Below are 27917 nucleotides of genomic sequence, written 5' to 3' on the forward strand. Positions count from 1 at the left end.
CATCATGCAATATATCAAAATGTTACAGAACCCCACGTGGCCGAAATTTCTGGAGCCCTTCACTATATGGCATCCCTCATAGCAAGAGTCACTTCTCTGTCCTTTCCATGCAAAAATAATACAGAAATGCATTTAATCAAGAAAAGCAACTGGTGCACAATTATTAAAACATATTGCATAATTACACTGTTGCTATAAGCACACATTATGACTTGTACTATGAACAAGACATGCACTTGGCATTGTCATTTGCTTATGAAATGCTTGTTTTTTAAATGTGTTGCATTTTCAAAACCATAATCTCGCACTTTTGGTTTTGAAAACGAATTTGCAGGAAACACAGGATCCAATATGAAGTGAAGATGAGAAAAAAAAGCTTTACTTTTTCAGTGCTTCAGTACCTTCAGCATATCAGCAAGGTGCCTGTTCACACTGGCACGTCTCTTCGTGCTAGGGATGTCACTTGGGTAATTCCCAAGATGTTGTTCAAAAGCACCTAAAAAAATAAAATAAAAGGAGAGACAAAAAGTAGTTTGGGGGCAATATCTCCAACTCTAAAAGCATGTTCAATGCTTGGAAAGAACAATTTACGCCTGAAATGCTTTCAGGCTAATTTAATTGCGCACCTCTGTCAGCCAACCATCAACCTCCCTAGTGGCAACTAATGAGGCAAGCCAGGCAGTTGAACTACTCCAGCAGTACTTCTAGCAAGAGGGTTGCTCAGAGCACATGTGCAGCCTAACCATGATGAATGACTACTTGGTGAAGCGGTGGCATACCAACCTAAAGCAAACTACCTTGCACAGCTTTTTTTGGGGTCACAACCCTTAAATGAAACTGCCAATAAATGAAATAGTTTTCCTTGTCCCCATCGAGTTTTGTTTAAAGGGAGTCCACTGTAGTGCCCACTGGGGAGCATGTGAAAACTAATCTGCTATACAGATCTGGAGGCACATTTTCAAGTGGTTGACTTGGTGAAACAGCTATCACTGGCACACATCGCTACAAGGTAGCACTCCTAGTCAGTGAACCTGAGAGCCAACCACTCTAGCACATGACCCCTGGTTGAAAACATATGAGTGGTGTTGTGCACACCACAGGTGCTGTGCCTTCTGACACACCATGTTGCCGTATCAATGGAGCATACTCCAAACAAGCTACATGCAGTTCAGTTGAGCAATTTGAACATTCTGCCGATACTTTGCACTAACAGAAAACCACATTATGATTCATGTTTGCCGTGTCATCAATAAAGCTTATCCAACAACCAGGTTTGCCTTACATGCAAAGCTACTGTGCTTGCAACTCACAAACCACAGCAGCACATATATGCTACAATGTTACAGAAAATAGCCTCATATACTGGGAACTTCCAGTGAAAGTGCACCTACCCAAACTTTAGCCCAAAGTGCAGCTGGCACCTAGCATGCTAGAGTAATGAGTACCGATTAGCTCAGGATGATAGAAAGACAGCTATTAAGTACAAAGTGCACCAGCCAGCAAGTCACAACTGCAGCACCACCCAAAAAACATCCTTTTCCTTGCTTCCTAGGCATACGCAGCAGCCTGAGCAGTGCGCACAAACATCACAGTGCACTACTCAATTTCAGGTCATGCAATATGGGCACAATACCCTTCAGCCCTTTTGCCATACCCACAGTTTGCACATCCACCTGCAAGTCAAGAAAACTAAGCTTAATTATGACAGAAAAGCACGCACTTTTCAGAGAATCAAGCTTCATTGGAGTCAGTGCCCTCTTTTCGGTGGTCTCAGGGCCGCCCTCTTTATGCAGGTAGGTAGCGGCGGCAAGGGGCTCCAGTGACGCTCCTGTTGTACAGGTTCTGGATGCCCCAAATTGCCTTCGCTGCTTCCCGCACAAAGAGGCTATCCTTCGGTTGGTCCATGAGGTGCTGCCACTTGTCAGACGGGATGTGGACACCAGGCCCAATAAGTACCTGCATGGCCAAAGAAAAGAGTGCTATGTGCAGTAACTCCCCAATGCAGACATGTTTCACCTGAATCAAGAGATCAGATGACAGAAATGATACTTCCAAACCAGACATTTTGCATCTGCATGATGAAGCTGCAGTTTGAAACTATAAAAGCACCCCTGTAGTACACCGTGTACACCCTGTGGGTGTTCCCATGTCATCTAGACATTAGAACACAAATAGCAGAAGCACGCATAAAAGTAAATGCTGTTTGCACCCCTAGCAGTGTTCTTCCTTAGCAACATTAAGTTCCCAAATATCATTTACACTTTAAGACACCAAGACCTCAGACACATGAGGGATAATTATAGCATATATGCTCACGAAATAATACTTGAAGTTTTAGTAATTCGGTACCACTCAAGTTGCTATACATTTGCAAAAAGCTGCCAAAAGAATGCAGCATAAAACACAAGGCTACCCTTTAAGGACGCAATTCAAAACATGGAAAATATGCAAGGCCTAAGTAATTATGTACCATGCAATGCGAGAAATTGACAAAAAGATGTGATAGCTAGGTATACCATCACTGCCTAAAACAGGCATAAAAACTACCAATTTTTCATTCCCTACAGGATATTAAAGGAATGAAACATCGGTACATTTCACCATGTGTCACTATTACCAACCTAGAAAATATTCAATGGCCATTACACTCATTCCGGGAGAATACTGGAAGGGCAAACATTTTTTTTTCCAAGTGCACTGTAAAATCTTTGTAAAAAAATACTTTACCAGGATTCGCTTTTTTTGGATTGAGATACTAATTGCAGACTGGTGCGGCCCTTGACCTAGGCATGATTATCCAACTACTATCAATAAACTCTTGGCCCAAAACAGAAAAAATTGTCTTGTGTACATCAATACTCCATAAGCACCTTGAGTGTGATGTTACAAAGCAAGAGCTTCCTTGTTTGCCAAGCTAAAAAATTTATCTAGACTGCATTCTTCAATGTACAAGCCGACCCCAGGTATATCGATCCTGCGTCTTTTGAGTCAGCAGCTGAGCAGCATAACTATTGAGACAGCGCGGCGGCTGTTTTATCATCATCATTTCATCATCATTTATTTTACCCTTAAAGGCCTCTGTTGAGGCATTACATAAGGGGGGGGGGGGACAAAGCAAATACATTTTAAGCAAATAATTTTAAAATAAACTAAAAGCTTAATACATTCTTGTACACTAAACCACTACGCGCTCCGATTAATGGCCATTTCAGCCCACAGTGTTAGACACTCCTCACTTGAAATGCACAAAACCGCAGCGCATTTTTCATCCGATATACTTATTACAATGCAAACTGTTTTTGGTATTTTTTGGCGGGGGACTTCATAAGTCAGCATTCAAATTTAATTGGAGATTTTTCGATTTTGCATCTCCATTAATGAGGTTTTACTGTACACAATGGTGCATGGCATGGAGAACGCACTTTGTACAGCACTAAACATCACTGAACTTTCAGTACAGATATGCATGACCTGAACGAAGAGAGGTGCTCAGATATTGCAAGCGGCTTCGCCAACTCTAGTGTTCTTCCTTTTGTTCCCCATTAACTCTGTTCGCAAACAACACATAACATGCATAACTCAGAAAATGTGTCAAATGAGAGTTTTGCAACGTTAAAAAACATGAAAATACAACACTACCCTAAAAGCTTTTTAAACACCATAATATCCCTATGTAAACTGAAAAAGCAACACCGTCTATATGTAATGGTAATCACACGTACGTGGAGCTTAGTTGAAGAATAAGGTAAAAATCGTGAAATTTTACGAAATATAGTGGCGAACTGCAATCTCAATTCATACCTGAGTGACGCACACATTCGACGCCTGGTTGGTAGTGGCACTGCAGGATGCCATTTCTGCAGGTTGCGGTGCCTTCAGCAGGAAAAATAGTATAACATGGATTAAATGTCACTGCAGTCATACAGATGTACTATCAGGAGCATAAGTGGTGCGCTTCACACAGAAAGCAGCGGAGCAAGGCAAACGTGCATTGCAGTGCCATCTACGGAGAGTATCTTGGATCGAGGCAGCCAATCGCATGCTCTTTCTCATCTGCAGGCATGTCGCTTGGCTAATTTCAACGTGACATGCTAAGGCTAGCCAGGATCGGTGCTATATTAATCAAGTGAGAAAGCTAAAACTAAAAAGAAAGTCACGTGCTGTTCCTATTCATCTAGCCGAAAGGCTGCGCCGAGATAGTAATGGTACCACTCATTGTCATCAAAATAAATACGTAAATAAAAAATTCCCTGTGTCCCTTGGTTTCTGTGGCTGTTGGCTTCTCTCACATTTATAACGAGCCCCTCATTCCCCTTCCCTTGTTTGCTTAATTGCTCAGCGAGGGCCTCGGTTCTGGCAGCCTTGACGCCATAGGAAGCATAAGAGGGTTCTCACGCAGCTTCCACCCTCTTCGTTCGATGACGTTCTACGTCACACCTGCGGTAACTCAGGACGTTCCACGTCCGCCTCTTATGAACGTGGGTGGCGCTGATGAACACTCTCGAGGTTAGGTTATTTGTAAACAAATACCCCCGAAAGCAGAAGATTTGACAGCCGTCGCTGTAGCTCAGAGGTAGAGCACCGGACGCGTAATTCGGAGGTCGTGGGTTCGGATCCCACCGGCGGCATGTGGTTGTTTTTTCTGCTTTTCTAATCAATTAGCTTTAAGCAATAAGATATTCAGTAATATTCTATATCGAACAGCACAAAATAAATAAATAAATAAAAAATTCCCTGTGTCCCTTGGCTTCTGTGGGTGTTGGCTTCTCTCATCGTTGTGAATTAAGTTATAAATATGAACTGTTCCTGCAACAAGTCAGCCACGCACACACAACCATTTTATTGTATTGTGCCATGGTACACAATGGCTCACATATCATTCCTCAAGTGTGCAACACAAAATGAAGAGGGCCACAGGATTGCTACTGCTGCGGTACCGTCAGGCATTTTGACGAGCTGGAGCAAGCTGCCTGATTATGTGAAGGGCATTTATGGACTCTTTGGAGGTGAATTAAAATATATTTTGAGCACTGCTCACATCCAAACTTGGCCACAGGTGATCTTACATACGAGGTAGCCCATAACAAGCCTTGTATAGCCTCAAAAGTTGGTGTCTCAATCCCTCCAAGCTGGGAAATAGCTGTTAACAGTAAAATCATAAACGCAATGAGAAATTCTCTAAACAAACTCAATTCACACCTGAACGGTTTCTATGCCGAAGGCAGGGTCTACATCCAGGCGGCTTTGAGGCATGTCCACTGACAGTGTCCCATTCTGGAATGGAATGAAAATAATAATCATCATCAGCAGCAGCCGACTGCACCCACTGAAAGGCAAAGGCCTCTCCCATATCTCTCGAATTAATCTGCTCCTGTGCTGGCTATGGCGATTTTGTACAAGCAACTTAATTTTATCTACCCACCTAACGTTCTGCTGCCCCCCGCGATGCTTCCATTCTCTCGGAATCCAGTCAGTTAGCTTAGTAGCCATCGGTTACGTATCTTTCCTTTGCATTTACATGCCCTGTGCATGCACATTTCCCGATTTCGACTTAGATGCCTTTAACTTCATTTGTTCCCTGACCCACTCTGTTCTTGTCTCCTACCGTTACAACTATCTTTTTTCTTTCCATAGCTCTCTGATCCGGATCATAAAAGAGAAATGGTTTGGGTTTGGGAAATGGTAAGGATTTGATGTCCCAAAAGAACTCAGGTTATGAGAGACGCCGTAGTGAACGGCTCCGGAAATTTCGACCACCTGGGGTTCTTTAAGGTACACTGACATCGCACAGCACCTGGGGCTCTAGCATTGCGCCTCCATAGAAATGCGATCGCCACGGCCGGATTCGAACCTGCGTCTTTCAGGTCAGCAGCCGAACGCCATAACCACTGAGCCACCGCAGCGACTTACGAGAGGGAAATAACTCTAAGGTTAAGAATGGGGTGAAGTGCATATGGCAGGTTCTCTCGGATCATGAATGGCAGTTCACCAATATCCCTCAACAGAAAAATATACAACAGCTGTATCTTAACAGTAATCACCTATGGGGCAGCAACACGGAGGCTAACGAAAAGGGTTCAGCTTAGATTAAGGGCAACACAGCAAGTTATGGAAAAAAATTTCTAGATGTAACGTTAAGAGACCGGAAGAGGGCAGGGCAGGTGAGGGAGTGACGGGTTAATGACATCCTAGTCAAAATTAAGAAATGGGATTCCGCAGTGTATTTTATGGGAGGGCAAGATAACCGCTGGCCCTTAAGGATAATGGAATAAATTCCAGGAGAAGGCAATACTAGCAGAGGGCAGCAGAAAGTTAGGTGGGCGGATGAGATTGGAAGTTTGCAGGGATACGATGGCCACAGCTAGGAAAGGACAGGGTTAATTGGAGAGACATGGGAGAGGCTTTTGCCCTGCAGTGGGCGTAGTCGGGCTGATGACGAGCTCACTGCGTTGTGCTGAATAAAAGCTGAATCCTTTTCGTTAGCTCCATGTTTCTGCCCCAAAGGTGAGTACTGGTAAGATACAACTGTTATATACTTTTCTCTTGAGGGATACATGAAAACTGCAATTCATATTCTAAGAGTACCTGCCAAATGCATTCCACCCTAGTCTTATTCTAGTTATTTCACTTTTGTGGTTCATGTATGAGATAACTACCTCCCCTAAGTAAACAGTACGAACAATATGAGCAAACAATACAAAAGCTTGAGAAAATGCTTCATCGGTTAGCACCAACAAAACCCCTTTTTACAGCAACACAAGCCCAGCAAATCCAAGACATGCCTGCTTCAGCATGCTCCAACAGTGTTTATAGGCCATTACCGCAGTCAATCAGTGCTAGCCCATTGTTTCAACTCCAAAAAATTTGCTAGCTGCTGTAGTGTGTTGTCACTTGGCTCCTGCTTGTACTGGGCAAACTAGCAACTAGAGTTGTGAACAAAACTTATTTCTGAGTAAAGGTTGCGCGCAATCAAGAGCGGTACTGTGACGTCTGTAAATGGGAAAGTTGGTTCGAAAATCTGAGGCCTCCTGGACATTTGGAGAGAGTTGGCATTAATTGAATTGTGACATCTGGTAAAGAAACAGCTTGACATTTTGGTAAGTGGCTGCCAAACAAAAGCAATATAATACTTTCTTCTACCTCAGAAACATATTCTCATACAAAAGGTGGCTATATAGCTTCAAATAAGAATGTAAGACCTACCTCATCTGCCTGTAACTGTGGTGGCTCAGCCACGGCTGTTTGCAGGCACTGCCCGTCTGTAAAAGTAGCCTCGGTTCGGCCAGACCAATTCTCATTCTCACACACACCCATCTCACTAGTTTCAGTGACTAATTCAAGATCTGAGATGGGTTGATTTCGCTCAACAGCCCTAAGCACCAACGTGCCACTTGTAGCTTGGTCTATTCCAAACAGCCTGCGCTTGATAGCATCTTCTGGCGCTGCTCCCTACAAAAATAGAGTAGGAGGAGGTAATTAGGCATATGCATCTTGGCCCCACTGTTCAGGAATGCCCATACCTCTAGCTTTTCTTGAGAGCATCTGCACATCCTACGGAATGTGCTCATATCCTGCCGGACGCTTTCTGCACAGCAAAGACAAATGGATGTCAAATGATTACTTGGTCACAGCTTGCTAGCATCCCAAAACTGCATATGGGCTATGAGAGACAATGCTGTGTAGGGTTCCAAATTAATTAAGCCATGAAGGGTTCTTTAAAGCATATCTATTGAAACACAGCCGCTGTGGATGTGATGCCAATAAGCAACTGACACTTGCAAGCAAATTTTATGCACTGCATGGGACTCAAGTTAGACCTGTACGCATCATATATATTTCGTGGCGCAAGTCGCTTACAGCGGAGAGGAAGCTATACATGCTAGGCAACAGCTTCCAGGCTTGTCCGGCTGGCTAGTGAGTGCAAGAGCAGCGTACTTGTGGAAGACACTGCCTTGTGCCGGTAGCTTATACTTCGTGGTGCATAATTTAGGACGAGAGATGGCAGCACATTCTTTTTTCCATTGAACAGTAGCCTACTTTACTTTATATAGGTTACCTACAATGAAAAAGACGTTTGGAGCTAGAAAGCAATCAAGCAATTTTTAAATCCAGATTTCTCCACAAAACTGAAAACATGAAAAAAAAATTGATATAAGCTTGAACACCTAAAGGGGCATGGTACTGCAACTATTGTGATTCAATTCCCAAAGATCTACAAGAGGATGGGTAGTGCAGCAAACAATGAAGAGCACATTTTTTTATGACCTTATATTAATCTCAATTTACTCTCTCCTAATGACCCACAATACTGCTCTCGCCTTCCCTAGGGTTAACGTGTACAACCATGCATTTGGCTTTATTTTGTCAGAGAGGTCACTGCAAACACAACTCTACACACTGTTTACTACATATAATCAAGTTCTCAACACAGCTACAGATCCACTTGACAAATAGTCGTACAACGAGATAGAGGTTGGACTTTATTTTTATTTTTTTAAATTGACCAGACTTTTGCAATGCTTACTTCAGTGCGCAATTTTAATTTTTTTTCAGCAAATATAGTTTTTATTTGCAGGAACTTTTTTTTCCCCAGAGATAAAGTCACAGTATATTTTAACCATTTTTTCAGCACTGGCATAAATTTACCTGCAATTAACGCACATATCGTCGTACATACAGCTGTGCTTGTCGCAGAGATCTTCATTTAAAATACCAGCAAAAGTCAAATGATAGAACCATCAGACAAACACAAACTGGGCTGTCACTAGAAAAGTGGCAAACTGGGCTTTACAAACTGGGCTCTCATCTTATCCTTAGGCCATTGCTCTCAGTTGACAAAGAGGGTGACAGATCACATGGTCCAAGTGTTGACTGCAGCGATGAAACTGCTGTTGAACCATTGAGGTAGACAGAAAATGGTACCTTTTCATGAAGCTTGCTCAAGACCCTCAAACATGGCGTGGACAAGCCCACTTAACCAAGCAACAGCCTTTATATGCTATGGCACTGAACAGCACTAGCCTAGACGTTTGGCGAAGAGAGGAGCCTCCTGATTTGTAGAGGCATGTAAGCCAGCGAAACAATGCCCAAAAATACACAACTGCACCCAGTAGCAACACCACCCCACCATGCCCTTGGTTTTAATACCTTTTTATTTTCTCCTTTGAGTGTAACTTCTACTCAATGGCCAGAAAGCTGCAGCATACATGTCAAGAATACTAACGTTTTTTGGTTAAAAGTGAATTGCAAAAAATCATTTTGATATAAGTCCAACCTCTACCCATAACCAAAAACACGAAATGCAGCAGCGCAGCTCATGTTTTTAATACCTGTACAGCTTACTGAGTTATGGATGCAACTGATTTAGACTAACTACATTAGCAAAAACCAGTAATGCACCACACTGCGTTACCAATACAGCTTACAGTTCCTCTCCCAGAAAGTACTGATGATGACTTTTTGTACTGCGAGGGCATCTGTGGTCAAAGAGTGCCAAGACTTATGGTGTTTTCAGCTACCAAATGCAGGGTCAAAGATTTATTTCCCCAGCATATCACCCAAAGGACATCGAATACCAGGCCAGGGAAAGCTTGCATCGAATGCATCACTGGTAGATACATGGGGGCACTGGGGATCAAATCCCACATTTCCTACATGTCCCCTCCTAGAAAGCAACATTACGGACAATAGGCACGCACAAATAGGTGAGGAGACATCAGCGTCCCCTTCCAGGCATGTGGAGGAGGGATGAACAAAAATATTGTTGCATTTCCTTCTGTTTCTCCCACAAGGCAGGCACTGAAATGTGCTGTTGGTGCCGCCCCCTTCCCTTTTGGAAACACTTGTGTACATATTTTACCATTAAGGATGCAAAACAATGACACATGCAGGTGGTGCAACACTATGTGTTAATGCCTTACCCATTCCTTTAATGACTTCCTGTTGAAGGTTGTCGTTTCTGTGGCGCTCCTGTGCAAGCTTTTTTTTAACACAAGAACTTCATTCTGAAGTTTCTTTATGATTTTTTCTTTTGGAGAAAGGCTTTATCCGCATTCCTCTTCAGATGAATTGCTCTCGACAGCAATTTCCATGAGCCTTTTTCTTTTTGCCATCTTCTTGCGGGTATTCCTTTCTTTTTGGCTCAGCTCCCGCTTAAATTCATGACAAGTGAAGACAAAAATGCCACATTAAAATTAACACCTATAAAACTCAAGAACTAAGCGGCTTTTCCGTGCCAAAGGACCTCCTTCCAGCCAATGGAGTCTGTCGATTCTCATGAACCTGCTAGTGTGACAGTGCAGGGAGCAGCAGACTGCCACTTCGTGCACTGCTCCCTGCACTGTCACATTAGCAGGTTCGTGAGAATCAGCCAGAACCGCTGGCTGGAAGGGGATCCTTTCGCGGGGAAAAGCCGCTTCGTTCTTGCGTTGTATCCGACTACAGTTGTTTAAGATTGCAGATCAGGTTGCACATTTTCGTTAACTGACGAAATTATTATTAAAAACTGTGCCAACTGTATTACCTGAAATTTGTGTGCAGATCTAGGTAAAAAATTGGTTTTTAAAGAAAGCAAATGATGCAGTAATCTCACTTATCTCGGTGAACACCCAAACTGCAGCCTAAGGGAAGGCATAAAGAAAAAAAAAGAAAGGAAGAAAGAGGTGCTGTAGTGGAGGTCTTGGGAATAACTTCGACCACCTTGGGAACTTTAACTGGCTGAAATTATTCCCAAGATAAAATTTTTGGCAATGCACTGTTATCAGGTTGAGGCAGTGACTACAGCAGGCAGGCATATGTGGGTCTCTGGGCAGGGTTATTGGAATAAGACAAGAGGTGCTGTCTCCCCTGTCACATGACAAACTTGACATAATTTTCACCAAACAGCACTTCCCAAACTTAATACCATGCTTCTAATGCATGCACAGCAAAAAATTCTTCAATGAAAACATCAAACCTTTCCAAAATACACCTTAAAAATCATGCTATAGTGAATATGAAGGAAATTATAGGAAAACGCTACCAAGATATCAAACATGCAGAAGCACATGCAAATCTGAGACACAATCCCAGGAACTGTCAAATTATAAAAAGGTAAGAGGTCAGCAACGCCAAAAAGTAAAGTACTGCGTTAACACAGCTCTTTCTACCAATGATAACATGCGTTTGCTTACAAACCAACCAAATTCTTCATGCTAAGGGGAAGCAAACACCCTAACTGTACGGCGTTGAGGACAAGCATTGAAATGAAATGCAGGCAGTTGCGCAGAGTAGTGACTTTTTGAATAATGCACTAGTAGGTGTTGTGTGGCGATATATGATCAGCAAATGCCACTAACATTTTCTGTTAAACTACAAAAAGATCAGATCTGAGCAGACATCATCTGTGGAAGCGAATGCGTGAACTAGTTATGATTGGTATTCACCAAAAAAAAGAAATAGCAGCACAAGACACAAGCACAAACCAAAAACGGAACACATCACAGTGTGCCTGTCTCACACAATATGGTAGTGTGCACCCTCGTTTTGTCCCTCTCTGGTGACTGATTGATGGGGTTTAACGTCCCAAAGCGACTAAGGCTATGAGAGACGCCGTAGTGGAGGGCTCCGGAAATTTCGACCACCTGGGGTTCTTTAACGTGCACTGATATCGCACAGTACTCGGGCCTCTAGAATTTCTCCTCCAAAGAAATTCGACCGCCGCGTCCAGGATCGAACCCGCGTCCTTCGAGTCAGTAGCCGAGCACCATAAACACTGAGCCACCGCGACGGACTATCCTTCTCTGTTCTTGTGCTGTGCTAGATGTAATTACTTGGATATCACGCTAAATTTGATGAATGACAGGGGCACATGCCATGAGGCTCTTGCTTAACTTGTTTGCAGAATGTTGACTATCCCGCATTTGTGACAATAGCTTTGTCAGGTATGCCCACCTGTATAATTGGACCACAAGCCGAAAGCTGTCATTTATGCACTTGCTTATAACCACTACGCGATTTCACTATTTAAATTTGAAACTAGCCTCACCACAAACTTACCTTTTCAGACGTTCCGCACACTGGTCCATCAAAGACACTGTCGGGCCACCGAATGCGTCTCTTTGCAGACTTCGGGCCAGTTCCTGTTTTGTCACTGAAACCAGGGTGATGTATTTCACATAGGGATTTTCCCAACGTTGCACATTGCAGTAAAATCTGTTCATGCAAGCAGTGAGCTGCTATAAGGAATGTCATTAGAACACCAAGGGCATAAAGGCTGGTGAATACACACACCAAGCACAAACACAAGTGCACTACTGCATTCATCACTGTTTATAAAAAAATGCATATGTAATATTGATGTCGAAAGTCTCTAGGATGCGTCAAAAGCATGCATAAGTGGTATGTATAAAAACAATCATGTCATCTGACTGCCACACTTTAAAGTATGTGAGTCAAACTTCCACCATCACACTGGCTACAATAGGTATCAACTGCTCACACAAGTTCTGGAGATTTCTGTCCCGGATAGTACCCAAGCAATGTTTCACATAACTTCAGCCAAAGCTTTAAAAGAAGTGCAACACCATAAAGGGGTGAAACAAAGGACTTATTGTTTGCGACTACGTTGGACAGCTTTGAGTACTTGTAATTTCAATATTCAGTTTGAGACCAAGCAGAAAACAAAAATGCGAATGGAGGCCACAAACAGCATATTCAGTTTGTTGTAGCAACATACTTCCTGCACCACTTTTTTTACAACATCAAAAGGATACGCCTTAAAATTAAATATACCCCGCCACTGCACTCTTGCATTACTGTAGCACTCTACCTACTGACCAGCGCTCTGGGTAACAAATAAATAGAAGGAACAACCAACGCTCACTTCAATGAGCTCCTAATGATAAACAAAAAAATATACAGAGGCTGCATTGAACAATAACAATGTCACTTCACCGCTTTCCCTTTCTTTACTTTCAAGTGACGACTCGGCTTACAATGGGCTGCCTATCAGATGGAGGTACACCCTCTTACAGACAGAGGTGCTGATGCACTTCTAGGGCGACGCTGACAGTGCTCCAACATGATGCCAAAGAATATCTTTTTCACATATCTATGTTACGTGCAACGCCCTGTATAGGAGCACTACAAGATATGCATGCATGCAACATCACAAAGAAAAAACAAAAAGAAAGGAAAACAAAGAAGGGCAGTGGGCCCTCGAGGTGCTGGGATTTCGGCATGTAGTCAATCGCAACTTGGGCAACTTGAATACTGGGCAAGCACGACGGGGCTTTTCTGATAGGAACGTTTAAAGCGGGGTGATGACACATGCTCAACAACGCAGCCCACTTGGAGCACATGCAGCGGCCTGTTGTAAATAGCTCTTCATCGCCATGGGTTAACAAAAAAAAGCACTGCGCATTAAAATTATGCGCCAAACGCATACAACTGCAGACATAAAACTTACCGGCCAGTTCTTCGATGTGCCCAACGTAGTAGCCCTCGTCGTCTTTGGTTGTTTTATTGGCGCACCAATAAACCTGCTTATTTTTCGCCAATTCCTTGACGGACTGTGGGCTGTAGTTTTTTATGCACGAAACACTAACTACAGCTTTACCTCCATCTTCGTAAACCACATAGGCAAACTGTGGCTTTTCCATTTTTACAAATGTGCACAGTCAAAAGCTCCAAAATACGACGCACGCCGACCGAGCAAACCACGATGTCTACAGAACTGTCTGAGGCTATGGATGGCTTCGGCTTGTTTGGTTTTTCATGCTTTTCGCGACATTATGTCGTCTGCTTCAGACAGGAAGACTCGTTCATACTGTGCGGTTTGTCGTGTTGTTCACAGAAAAAGAATTCCCTGCTATTATTCCAGAGGAAACAGTATATGTGCACAGTTCGTGTTATATTACGTGCAAGTGTGCAAGTGCTCATGAGTCTCAACGGGTCAACAGTCATGGTCTACCACGCAACCGTAAGCTGAGCCTTAATTTCGGGCCGCAGTTTTATCAACTGAATAGCACGCACCCTCCCGACTAACAAAAAATAAAAAAGGAGGGAAACCAGATAAACAATTAAATATAACTTAATCGAACGCGTCTGGATCTTCATTCTGTCCCTTAGCAAAAACTAATACGTTTGGAATATACGGAGGTCTGTTTAAAATGTATTTTAAACGTATTTTGTATTCATGAATGCACTAAAAATATGTAGGAAATACGTTTCTGAAATTTCATGCTTGGTATTCGAAATATATTTTTAAAATGTGCCAAAAATACCTCACTTAAAGGGTACTTCGAGCACTTTTCAAATACATGAAAAAATATGCATGCAGTTTTAGCATCTTGTCAGTGTATTAAAAGTGTATTTTCGGAAATATGAAATTAATTCATCGAAAGTATACTTCAATTCTAGAAAACGGGCAGCCCTTGTAAACGTATATGTATGCAGTTTTAGCATCTTGTCAATGTATTAAAAGGGAACTTTCGTAAATATGAAATTAATTCATCCGAAATATATTTCATTCCTAACAAACGGGCAGTCCTTTTAAACGTCTTTGCACACTTCTAGCTGCCATGAACAGTCGAGTGCTCGAAATCGTGTTTCGGGAAATGGCATTTGCGTGTCGTCAATGTATTTGAAGTGTACTTCCGTAAATACGTAATTAATTCGTCCAAAGAACACTGAAATTCTAGCAAATTGGCAGTCCGCATTAGCATATTTGCAGCGCACTACAAGCTGTCGTTGAACAATCTAATGCTCAAAATCGAGTTTCGGGACATCGCATTTTGGTGCTGGCCATCTATTTAAAGTGTACTTTCGTAAATACGCAATTAATCCGTCTGAAGTATATTTAAATTCTAACAAATGGGTTGTCCGCGTAAAAATATTTGCATTACACTTCAAGCTGCCGTGGAACAATCTAGGGCTCGAAATGACGTTTCAGCGAAGAGTGAAAACTTTCCCTTTCTTGACATCCTTTCGTTTATGGTAACTTCTAGCAGGAAGGTGATCACCACTTATACCCCTGCTACACGGGCGCTTCGAATGCCTTCCAGCCGAATGTCATCTAACGATGCTACATGTGTTCTGTCTAAGGGAGTGCTTGAAGATAATATTACGCCAATGAATATTAACCGCGTCAGCATGAAATTTCCCCGGGAGTGCGCCGATGAGGACGACTGCACTCATACTGTTGTTTACATCGCTTGTTTACATAACATAAAACGCAATCAGCGCTTTGGTTCTAATAAACAATCTGTTTTCTTTTTTACTGGTTGTACTCGTGATTGTTTACGCAGTGCTACAATGTGTGGGAAGCGATGATGCGATCGCACGCCTCAGAAAGCCGGGTTGTTGGCATCGCGCAGGACTGGCGCTTCTCGCTTCTTGTCCCGGCTTTCTCCGACGTGACCAGTACTTTTTTTTAAACTACTTTATCCAGAAGTATGTATGGCGACTGTTCGCTTTAACTGAAACGGCCTAAATTGTTATCCACAAGCTAGCGACGGCGACGACTGCTGCTGGCCGTAAAGCACGGCTCGGCAGTCTGGGTCACACCGGCGATTCCCGTTCATCGTACGCGTGCCCTGCGATGTAAGCAATAGTTGATTTCAGGTCACTGTTGCCAAAACTACACCTGGTGACCATTTGCATTCGCTAAAGCTTGTGATTCGCTCTTCACAACCGCCGAAATCACAGATCCAACCCTGCGAACTCGCTGGGCCTAGTCGTCGCGGAAGGGAACAGAGCCGTCGTCGATTGAAACTGATTTGGGAAGCGCTTATCGCTGGTGAGTGTTCAGGTATGCACACGTGAAATATAGCCGTTCGTTTCGCTCATTTAGAAGCGCGAGCATGCACACACCGCCGCCTCATCACCGTGCTCTCGCTCAGCCGCCGACAAGGCTGACCGTCCGCCGACCGGATTCGTCGGTGTCGTTGGCCTGAAAAACGTGTCCCTCTAGAATCATATTATAGTAAACTAGATAATTCACTATAATTACATGCTGTTGTTCAGCGTGATATGAACTGTCGTTGTCGGACTAGTGTGACCGCCGTCGTCGTCGTCGCTGTACACTGAAAACGAGCTGAGGCTTTCGAATGCGTTTCGAAAGTGTCGTGCAGCACCGCGGCAGTCCATCGAGTCCGAATGTCATTCCTATTCTCGAATGCCATTCCACTCAATGTCATTCGAACATTTCCGTGTGAGAACGTGATAGCATTATACCAGCAAAACCGCCTTGGGTACTTCTGGGTCCGAATAAGCCAGCGGAAAGGACCCCGTGTGGCAGGGCAGACCGGCTCCCTTACACGCCCATGTATCTGTTGGTTGACAGTTCGACTCCTGACCTGTGCCTGAAGCAAGTTTCAACTAGCAATTCCGTTCTCAATTAATTCCAGATTCGAACGCGACCAGTAGGGTACTTCTGCGATAATTTGGAAGCCCACAGTATTTGCGCAAAAAAAGGTATCACCGTGCAAAATAGTGCGTCGCTTTCGCTGGGTATATATACGGCAAGCCAAGTATAGCGCTTGTCGTAGGATTTGTTGTTTGCTGTGTCGCTGTCGTCTTGGTATGCTGTATGTAGGTATCTGCCGTTCCCATTCAATCACGTGACGTTATAATATCAGACTCCTGTTGATTAATGATAAATACCCGTGTACGATTTGTTCTCCAGTTGATGAATTAACCCGTGTCATCCATGGAGCCGCCCAGTAGACTTTTTTTAAGCCCGAGTAAACACATTTTTAATGTATTAAATGTATATTTTTAGTATATTTCTAAGGTATATTTTTATTATATTTTTAATGCATTATAAATATGCTAAGCGGGCAAAAATGTACTTTTCACGTATTTTTAAGAACGTTTAAAATATTATTCCTAGTATACATAGAAAGCATTCGTATTGCAGTTTAAGCATAGGGACAAAAAAATGCGAAATAAATATGAAATTAATACAATACGTTTGAAATGCATTTTTAGCACATCCTCTTTTCGCTAAGGGGTGTAGGTGTTGTTGACGCTTTGTGCTGAGATTAAAGTGGTAGAAAAATTGCATTCGTACCAGCATGTGCCGCAATGACATTAACGCATGCGTACACACAAACACACACAGGGAGAAAGAGAGAGAAAGAGAGACAGACATACACAAGTCGGGATGACCTACATAATTGGAATGTGCCTGCTTTCAACATCTCACGCCCGATTGTGCACACATATACTTGCACGAAGAACATGACAGTCACGGCGGATATGACTCGAATATAGCGCTGTGACAAACGGGAATGTTGGTAGTAATATATAAGTTTTGCATGCATGACGTTCTCGCAAAAACACTATTAATAGTTCTCTATCACAGTTTCTGCTCATGTATAAGCCGCACACCATCTATTATGACCTTTCATTACTTAGTCAACTGCGCCTTTAATATTTTTTTTTCCGAGCGAGAGCTTGGGAGTGGTGTGAGGGATCACTTAAACCAAATATCGGTGCCTTGCAAGGCAAGGACCACGACGCGGATCCACAGGCAGACGAATAAATGTTTATCATTTATCCTCCTCAACCACCTCGTCTGAGACAACGAACTGCTTAGTTTTTAGCCAACGCATCATAATCATCATATTATCTGATCTGTAATGTCCACCCTTTATAAAGAGACAAACATTGGTGTTTATCGTCATTTTAAGGCGAAAGCCTTTAATGCCTCATACTGTCGTTAGCAGACGCGTCGGCAGCCGTGTCGACAGACGCGTCAGCAGCCGTGTCGGCAGAAGTGTCGACAGACGCGTCGGCATCCGTGTCGACAGACTCGTCGGCAGATTCGTCCGCCTTTCGGCGTCACTGCTTAAAAGGCTCAAGGTTCCAGCATGCATAAAGGCGCATCTAGTGAATGCATGGGCTTCATAAATAAAATAAAAGGAGTAAAGTCAAGAAAAGGGAAATAAAAATAAAAATAAGAAAATAAACAAAAATAAAAATAAAATAAAAATAAGATGTCAAAACAAAAATAAAAAACAACAAAATTAAGAAAAGGAGCAACAAATAAATTGGAAACAAAATATGAAAAATAAAAAGTAAATAAAAACAAACAGTGGCCAGGAAATGCTTTCACCTTGAAGCACTTTAGAGAGCCGAAGTGCCCCCTGAATTTTCATTCCTTTGTCGCTACCGTCGTTGCGCCATACCGTCGTTGCTGCAACCAGAACCGCTTGCGTTTGTTATTAAGCCAGCAAGCAACAAAATGAGTCTTCGTCCGACGAAAAAGACACGTAAGCGCTATCTTGACAAAGATGAACCATTTGTCGTGCCGAAGTCCACGGATTACTGGAAAAAGCAGCGAAAACGAGCAGTTCTTGCCGGGGAGACAGCGTCAAGAGGCGATCCTTCAGAACGCGCTCATGTATCGACGCAGCCATCGTGCAGTGCCAGTAGTTCGACCGCGGACAAAAGGTCGTCAGTTTCGACATCTGCTCCTTCAGGTGAGCACTGTGTTGAAGGCGTCTACGAGGGCCCCTTTGTCAGTGATGAACACGCGGGAACACGCAGCCGTGTACCGGCGCAGCCGTCATCCAGTGCCAGCACTTCGACAGCGAGCACAGGGCCATCTCTCTCGACACCTGCTCCTTCCGGCGGGCGCAGTGCTGAAAGGATCGATGAGGGCACCCTTGAAAGTGGCACTGAACACGTGGAGGAATGCGACCGTGTACTGGCGCAGCCGTCGTCCGGTGTGAATGCGAACACAGCGTCATTATCGGCATCTCCTGTTTCAGACTACAGAACCGAAGTGGCCAATGAGGGCATCCCCGGGACTGAGCGCACAGTTCAACCAGTTGAACCTACTTATGAACCGCGTCATCCGTCGCCATCGAGCTCCAGATCTACACTTTCAGGTGACTATGCTGAATGGTCTGATGAGGACATCCCAACTCATGAAAGTGACAGTGACACATGGAGGACGACGACACAAGTGGCAGTGAATCTGAGAAGGAAGCCGAAAACCTAGATTCACTGTTGGATGAAAATGAGTTCCTGGCACCTGGCTTTGCTGATTTAGATTCAGCAACGTTACCTGGCTCTACGACAACCAAGGCAGCTGCAATTGTAATGATTATGGCCTTTGTTGTTGCTCATGGGCTTACTTGGGTTGCTTTGAATGATCTGCTGGCTCTCATTGATGGCCTTTTTGGCTTTAGAGGAAATGTGCTCCCACGATCAAAACACTTGTTTAGGCAGCTATGGGCTTCAAGAGCAAAGCGGGTCGCCAAACATTTTTTTTTACTGCAGCGTCTGTGGCAACCTGCTCAAGCCAGTGAGTGGGACATCCAAAATGAAGTGCTCTGCCTGTGTCCTGGCAAGTGATGTGAGATCACTCAAGGCGAAGGGGAATTTTTTTGTTATTATGGATTTAAAGGAGCAGCTGAAGACATTGATAGCAAGAACAAAAGCTGCTCTCTACAGCAACCTTGTCAATTTGAAAGAAGATGCTGAAAGATCAACAACGACACTGAGAGACATCACAAGTGGCATCATTTGCAGGGAGCTACGCCAGAGTAATCAGCTGAACTGGATGGACCTGACGCTAACTGTCAACACAGATGGAAGCCCCGTCTTCAAATCCTCTTCATCATCAGTGTGGCCCATACAGTTTTTGGTTAACGAGCTGCCACCCAGTCTCAGGATGAAAAACTGTTTGGTTGGTGGCCTTTGGTTTGGAAGGCACCCTGATATGACCCTGTTCATGACGAAATTTGTCGATGAAGTGAACAGAGTGGGTCGTGCTATCTGGGAACAAGCTTCAACGACAATGAGATCAGCAGTGTATGCTGTATGCTGTTGCGTAGATGCTCCTGCTCGGGCTGCCGTTAGCAACATGGTGCAATTCAACGGAATGTTTGGCTGCCCCTGGTGCTACGCCTGTGGAGAACACCTCGAAGGTAATGTACTCTGATAAGTTCGATGTATTTATTAGGTCACCTGTTGTTATACGAGTATGTTGTTAAATAAAGTCTTTAAGTAATTCTTTCCCTTGCCTTGCAAGAAGATTGCATATCTTCTGGCAGCAGAACTTTCGCATTAGGAGTGCACATATAAAGTATAGAATTTGCTATAGGTGTAATGGGCATTTTATCTTAAGAAATTGAAGATATAGAGTTTATGCACAATTTGTTTACAGCATAACGGGCGGTTCTGTGCTAATGCTATGCCCTGCACCTTTGATCCTACCCTGAATGCGAGTCTTTTCTTCTAGGTTAGCCAATCCACTGAATGCCTTTTCATACTTCTGCTACCCTCACAAGGCAAATATATTGCACATAAACTTCATTCATTCATTTCTTCGAGTTCTCGAAACTTGTCAAAGGGTTTGCCTTTGGTAAGTTCTCTCCTTTGCCTTTGCAGCAGTTCTTCATAGCCAACATGAAGACATGTAGACATTGAGAAGACATGGCGAAAGACCTACTCATAGCTTTTGATTTTGTGCTAAAGCTAATGCACTGTACATGCTCGTGTACTTTTAACGTTAACAAGTATGCGTCGTATGTCGGGTACATGCAAACTGATGAGCTCGTGCAGGCAGTTTTCATTGTTCTTCAGCTTCTTGCACAGGCAAAATAAAATGGCCATTGCTGTCGTCATGTTGTGCGGAGCTGTGACTGAACTGTAATCATGTGTTTTTCAGTTCACCTTAGAAGTGAAGACTCTTAGGCTGTTTTTGTATAACTGTCAGCTTTTGGAAGCTGTTAGTATCGAAGATGTGCTGCTGAAAATTACGGTATGTTTGGGCCCGTAAATTTTCAGGAAAAAATATATACTAGTGGTAGCCTTAGTTTGTTGGTGACAGTAGTGTATCAGTGGGAAATGTTCTCTTGCTATATTATTTGGTTTGGTTTATTGGGGTTTAACGTCCCAAAGTGACTGAGGCTATGAGAGACGCCGTAGTGAAGGGCTCCGGAAATTTCGACCACCTGGGGTTCTTTAACGTGCACTGACATCGCACAGCACACGGGCCTCTAGAATTTCGCCTTCAAGAAATTCAGCCGTCGCGGCCGGGATTGAACCCGCGTCTTTCATGTCAGCAGCCGAGCGCCGTAATCACTGAGCCACCGCGGTGGGGATGGGGGATGAACCCTGCTTACCCCACAAGTCACTTGTATTTTCTGCGATGTTATAAAATCAAAGTCTATTTATTTCAGGTGGGCAGCGATACATGCAAGCCACGGTGAATGATGAGCGGACACCAAAGGGAATGCTTCGAGAAATGAATATTGCTCTCGAAGTCAACGAAGCAGTAAATGGAGTGAAGGGGCCATCGCCACTTGCTCACTTGAAGCACTTCAACGTGGTGTTTGGGCAGACAGTGGAGTACATGCACTGCGTGCTCCTTGGCGTCACCAGGTGCCTCACTGATAACTGGCTTGACTCTTGCAACAGCCAAGAACCCTTCTACATAGGTTGGTATTACTGTACTAATTCGTGTTACTGCATGCATACAAGCTTCTCAGTTTTGAGGGGTGTGATACGCACCAACGGTGGTAGTTCGGCCTCCTTGTGATCGTTGATGCATGGTATTGTGGAGCATTGAAGCTAGCACAGCACATGTGCATGCAGAGCTTGTGAACTATACTGTCCCCACTCTGCCTATACACAGTATCTGTGCGGAAAGCAGCCAGCCAGTTGGGCAGGCAGTGCCTGTCACGTGACTGATGGGGCCAGCAGGGCATACGGCATGATTGGCATTCAAATTTCCCAAATTGCTGTCATTAGTAGTTCAGCAAACGTGCATACATTATATCTGTTGTTAGTGCTGCCCCTGGCTTGCACCTCTCATGTCTTTCCTTCCACAGTTGCTTCCCTCTTTCCTTCTTTTGCCTAGCTGGAATACACACATATTCTGATTGACATTGAACCCCCCGTAAGAGCGTGCTTGGTTGGTGGTTACATACTCTGAATGCTGCTTTTTCTAATTTTTTGGGTTGCCACTTTCGAGGTATGGGGTAGGGGGTGTCACAGATGTCGTGCAGCTCTTTTGTTGCGGCAAGCATGAGTTTGACAAGTGTTGCTAGTTTACAGCACCTCGTTGTTCACTGTGAGTGGGGCAGCCATGATTGTTTGTTTTATCTCGGACGAAATGACACTGCCATCATACATGTTTTAATGGTAGCACTGGCCTCTAATAGGCAAGCGCTCGTTATAACTGTAATCATTATAAGTGGGCTCAACTAGTTATGTCTGATGGTCAAGCATTAACTGCAGTACATCTGCACTTAGGATTCCTGAACAAAATACCCGTTGTTATCAGGAAGCAAGGTCATTAGGGTAGGCATACCTTTATGATTTGTTCCCAACATGAATGCTTCAGCTTCGTGCTATCTTCATTCTTATGGCACACAGCAACAACATTGCATTCAAAAAGCCACAGGCTCAGTTTGGAATATGCTGCTGTTTAATGGTTTGCAAGCGTGTTTTGTTTGGCTGGCTCATTCAATTACTTGCATTTAAATTGCACATCTCTTCCTTTTTGCTTCAGGGCGCCCGACAACATTGGAGCAGCTTGACAACAGGTTGCTTGCCATCAAGCCCCCACACTGCTTCACAAGGCTGCCACGTTCGATTAAAGAACGCTGCCATTGGAAGGCAAGCGAGTGGCGGCACTGGCTGCTGTTTTATGCTGTGCCATGTTGTTTAGGCATTCTTCCCCAGCGGCATTTAAATCATTTCATGCTGCTTGTGGAAGCAGTCTTCACACTTCTTTTGGAAGAGTTGACTGATGAACAGCTGCATCATGCTGGTAAGTTTATACATTTTATTGGATGTAAAATTGTATTGCATTTATAATGTTTCAAAAATGCATTGAACTGCAAATTGCACGTATGTGAGCATTCACAGCGAATTGTACATATGAGAAAGGGAAGTTGTGAAACATGTTTGGCAGCATGACTTCAAATGTACAGTAACTGTGTTAGAATGATAGAGAATGATAGAATAGAGGTGGAATGATATTATGCAAATGGGAGCTATAAATAAAGCATGGACCACTCAGCATGTACCACTCGCACATGTCTGACATAAAGTTTGATATATTAGTAGCGCTCAAAACAGGGACGACAAGATAGAAGAAGATAACACAAGCGCTAGCGCCTGTGTTGTCTTCTTCTATCCTGTCGTTCCTGTTTTTAGTGCTACTGCTTTGTCCTTCCAGTATAAACACCAACTAGTCCACTGCTTTAAATCACGTAAAGCTGTCATGACTGAGAGTCTATCATCATCATGAATGAATGCACAAACTTTGTTGAGAAGCTCATTCACAAATACGAGTTCTTTGCCGCATGTTCCCCAAAAATATTCAAAGGAGGAATTATTCATCAGTGTTAACTTCCATAGGACGTAACCAGGTTATTTTGATGGAATTGCTACTGACCTTCAGCCACTTTTTAGTTTGGTAAACATTAAGATGAGAAACTGGAACCCACCTGGTTTCAAGAAAGAAGATGAAGCTGCTGAAATAAGGGTCCCTTCTTACCTCAAGACTTTTCTTGATAAGGGTGCTGTCTGAATTTCAGAACTCATCCGAGGTCAGGGGGCATTGAACAGAGCTTGCTATTGAACTTAGACTAGTGCTGAAGTTTAAGTTTCTGGAAGTGGGCACAAGGGGATTGTGCTGATGCCGCGTTTCCTGATGTTGATGGGAGAAAATTGCCAGTCCGAGTAAAGCAGCATATTGATTTAGCGAGTTCGAACTAATGAGCTTTTACTCTATATGATATAAAATTGCTTGAAATAGGTGACATCATAATCCTTTTACCATGCACGCTGTGGCAGTTCCTCTTCAGAAGCAAAAAAATAGGCACTCAAATGAATATTAATATGCCTTTTACAGTGCAACTAAGCAAGTCTAGCAGTTTTGATTTTGCTTCATTTGTTAGGTATTGCAAGAAATGTTTTGTAAATGGTAAAACACGCCCGATTTGTTGGAATAGTGGTGTGATAGAGCGCAATCATAAGGAAACACTTAAAAGATTAGGTTTTGTGCGGAAATCTTTCACAGTGAGCATGGCTGCTCTTTTGTGCAGGTCGCTTGCTGCAAGAGTTTGTGTCCAGGACAAGAACATTCTACGGCCCACGTATGATGACTTTTAATGTGCACCAGCTGCTTCATCTTGCGACAGCTGCAAAAAACTTTGGGCCTTTGTGGGGGCACAGCGCATTTGTCTTTGAAAGTGTAAGTGGCAGACTTGTGAAGACAATAACTGGTGCAAAATGAATACCAAACCAGATTGTGGAACGCGCGGTGATGCTGCAACAACTGCAGCTCATGACGACACTGCACATTTTCGAAAGAAAAGTGCAGGAATTCACCAATGCCCTACTGGCTAAGCCTTTAATTGCTGCTGCTACGCATATTGATGGCGCATGTCTTTTGGGCTATTTCAACCGCACGCCTAGCCTGTCAGCGGAGGAGACCAATGCCCTGAATGCTATGTTCAGCCGTGTCATTGCTGCAAATGAACACTTTTGTTTTGCTTTTAAGGGAACAGTGTTGCACAGCAGAATGTACAGAAAAGCGAAAAAAACCAACAGCACAGCAGTGAGAGCATTAGACAATAGCTACTTTGTCATTGACAGGATTTTTGAAATAATTCACGACTCTTGTGAAGCCACTAGTGCTGTTTTTTTTGTAAGAAACTGGTTTGTATAGATAGCACACACAGGCTCCCAGGACATATTAGCGAGTGTTTTTTGTCTTTTATGACTACTCCTTCTGTTTTGAAATTGAGTGACATCTTTGCACCGTGCCTTCTGATTGAATTACCAGCTGATGATACAGCATATATATGTGATTTGCCCAACCTTATTGAGCGTGACTGACATCTCAGCTAAACGAAAGCGACCAATAGAACATGACAAAAGCTGGCCAGAACCAAGAACCTCTTTCAGTGCAGTGGTACAACACGCAACGTATAAATATGATTGATGAATTTTAAATGAAAAAGCAAAACTGTGGGCTATTGACGGTTGCTTCTGGGGGGCTATGGAGTAATTTCAACCACCTGGGGATTTTTAACATGCACCGACATCGTAGAATGCATAGACAATTTTGCATTTTGGCCTTATTAAAATGCAGCCACTATGGTTCGGATTAGACCCACGGCCTTGGGCATATCATCATCATCAGCCTGACTGTGCCCACTGCAGGGCAAAGGCCTCTCCCATGTCTCTCCATTAACCCTGTCCTTCGCCAGTTGCGGCCACCATATTTCCGCAAACTTCTTAATCTCATCCACCCACCTAACTTTCTGCCGTCGCCTACTACGTTTGCCTTCTCTTGGAATCCATTCCATTACCCTTAAGTACTTAAGTACCAGCAGTTATCTTCGACTGAATTTCATATTCACCAAGCCGCCGTTGCAGTTAAAAAATAAAGAAGGAAAGGATTGATGATGATGGATTTTTACAGCGCAAGACAATCTGTGGCCAAATAGTGCCATGTCAAAAGGTTTTTTTTTCTACTCAAGGTGGGGTCAAAGACCCATTTGCGAAGTATTTCATCCTAAATAAGTCGAGCACCAGACCAGGAGAATGCTTGTACCCATTGTATCACCGATGGGCAGCACTGGGGATGAAACCCCGCACCTTCCGCATGTGAATCAGATGCTGAGACCACTAAGCCACCGCTGCAGTAAAGAAAGAAAGGAAAGGACAGTTGCTGGTGTACAAAATGTCTTGCGGTTACAGCAGTGTTTTCTTAATCAAACTAGCTTCGGAGAACATTTGGCCTGGTGAAGGAAAAGTGGTGGGTAGGCTAAAATCAGGTGATAGGTTAAATAGGCAAGTATTTTTGTGCCATCTAGTGTGACTATGGTTTATTGGGTGCAGTTACACTCAGTAAAGTTTGAAACTTGCCAGACATCCGAGCTTACTTTCTGTAAAATGTGGGAGCCTAGTGGGGTTGAATAGTTAGGCATCTAGCTTCTAATTCAAAAGGTTGAGCTCTATGTCATGGTGCATTCAGTTGCTGTAAAGTGCAGGCTGCTGTACTGTTTCACAAGAAGGTTGAAGATCCTAATGGCCAGTTATACCTCTGTTTTGAAACTAAAGTGTTGAGAGGAATGGCCATTGTAATAATGCGAGTCCGTGGAAGCAGAAGCATTTTCTAATTCTTTGTATCCTATCTGATGGTACACTCCAAAGAGTACATTAGCTACCTGAATTTTGTGCTGTTTAAACTTTTCTGTGCTTTAATTTCTTTTCAATCTTTTGTATCACTGAACTGTATTTTGGTGGGACCTCATACCAGTTTGTTTTTTGGGATTGGTTCTTGTTGCAATTTTTCGCTTGTGTTGTATGTGTGTGCAATGTGGTTCATGCGCTTTTCATTTTTGTATGTTATGTCCTCTATTTAATTAACCAAATATTGTTTATATGCTTCATACATGTTCTCAGCACTTGGCCTTCCGTGCTTCTGAACTCTGTGCAAACTGTGCTGGTACGACATTTCTGGTCCAGTGACTTTAAAATATGTTACACAGCTCCCTGAAGTCATTGAAGCAGTGTTTGTTTTGTAGTCCCGCGCTCTTTGACGAGATATGACGAAGCTAGATGTTGTGTTTATGTACCGAGAATTCTGAACGAATTGCCAGATGAAGTATACGAGGTCTGTTAGAAAAGTATCCGACTTTATTTTTTTTTTTGGCGAACACCTGATGGATGTGAAACAAGCGCGCTTACAGCAGCCGACCGTGAACCCTCGTGCGCATGCACGAATTTTTTCCCGCCTGCCGATAGCGTCAGTCGCTGGGAAGCAGCGTTTGAGTGAGGCAGAGCGCAGTGCTCTCGTCGGTTTTTTGTTGCAAGGAAAATGGCGGAGCGAGAGGAGCAGCGCTACTACCTCAAATTTTGCCAGAAACTTGGCGATAGCCAAGTGGAAACCATTCGAAATGTTCAGACGGCTTTCGGTGATGATGCTATGAGCAGCACACAGATTAAGCTGTGGTGCAACTGGTTTAAAGACAGCCGCACATCCGTGGAGAGCGAGCCACGCTCCGGTCGGCCATCAACATGCCGAAATGACCAGGTAATTGCCGAAGTGAACGCTGTGGTGATGCGGGACTGTTGTGTGACTATCCGAGAAATTGCAGGAGAGATGTACATCAGCAATTTTTCTGCACATTCCATTATCACCGAAGATTTGGCCATGGAGAGAGATGCGGCGAAATTCGTGCCGAAGCTGCTGACGGTGGAGAAAAAGCAGCTTCGTGTTGAAGTCTCACAGTAGATGCTGGATTCCACAAACAGTTACCCTGACTTCACCGACACCGTAATCACTAGTGACGAGTCTTGGGTGTACGGGTACGACCCAGAAACCAAATCCCAGTCGTCACAGAGGACGCATTACGCGTCGCCAAGACCAAAGAAGGCCCGCCAAGTGCGCAGCAATTTCAAAGTGATGCTGACTGCTTTTTTGACTCCCTCTTTGTGGCACACCACGAGTACGCACCCCACAGGGTCAAAGAATGACTAAAGAGTACTACAGAGATGTCCTCCATCGCCTACGTGGTGCTGTGCGGCGCAAGAGACCGGAATTGAGGTCAACAAGAAATTGGCGCATCCCTTGCGGCATTGCTCCTGCACATTCTTCGCATTTGATTCAGACTTTTCTGGCGAAAAACCAGACTCATATAGTTCAACAGGCTCCTTACTCTCCTGATATGTCCCCCTACGACTTCTGGCTGTTTCCTAAGATCAAGAGGCCATTGAAAGGAGCGCCATTTCAGAAAAGAAAGGACATTGTGGCTGCAACGACGGCAGAGCTAAACTCCATTCCGAAAGAGGCCTTTTCGGAATACTTCCAACAATGGCAGCACCGCTGGGAGAAGTGTGTGGAGTCCCAAGGAGACTACTTTGAAGGTTATTAGGTTTCCAACACTCCAGTT

General features: G+C 43.7%; 1 protein-coding gene and 1 pseudogene across 1 annotated transcript; one reads left to right on the top strand and one right to left on the bottom strand.

Moving 5' to 3' along the window:
* Positions 1–1785: 1785 nt before the first annotated feature.
* Positions 1786–5308, bottom strand: LOC149356624 (uncharacterized). Its single transcript, XM_089576391.1, has 3 exons — positions 5200–5308; positions 3802–3873; positions 1786–1956 (listed from the first exon to the last, which is right to left on the bottom strand). Exons 1-3 carry the CDS (start codon positions 5302–5304, stop codon positions 1786–1788), a joined length of 348 nt encoding a protein of 115 aa, XP_089432517.1. The 5' UTR covers positions 5305–5308.
* Positions 5309–18936: 13628 nt separating this feature from the next.
* Positions 18937–24852, top strand: LOC149356625 (uncharacterized; annotated as a pseudogene).
* The last annotated feature ends 3065 nt before the right edge of the window (positions 24853–27917 follow it).

Source organism: Amblyomma mixtum, chromosome 3, assembly GCF_055824585.1.
Source record: "Amblyomma mixtum isolate Tamu chromosome 3, ASM5582458v1, whole genome shotgun sequence".
Taxonomy (NCBI): Eukaryota; Metazoa; Arthropoda; class Arachnida; order Ixodida; family Ixodidae; genus Amblyomma; species Amblyomma mixtum.

Bases quoted from the DNA above. Each gene is read 5' to 3' on its own strand.
- LOC149356624 (XM_089576391.1), bottom strand. From the start codon at position 5,304: ATGATGATTATTATTTTCATTCCATTCCAGAATGGGACACTGTCAGTG. The intron at 3,874-5,199 runs GTGTGAATTGAG...TTCCTGCTGAAG, and splicing joins TCGGCATAGAAACCGTTCAG to GCACCGCAACCTGCAGAAAT. The intron at 1,957-3,801 runs GTATGAATTGAG...TTGGCCATGCAG, and splicing joins CGAATGTGTGCGTCACTCAG to GTACTTATTGGGCCTGGTGT.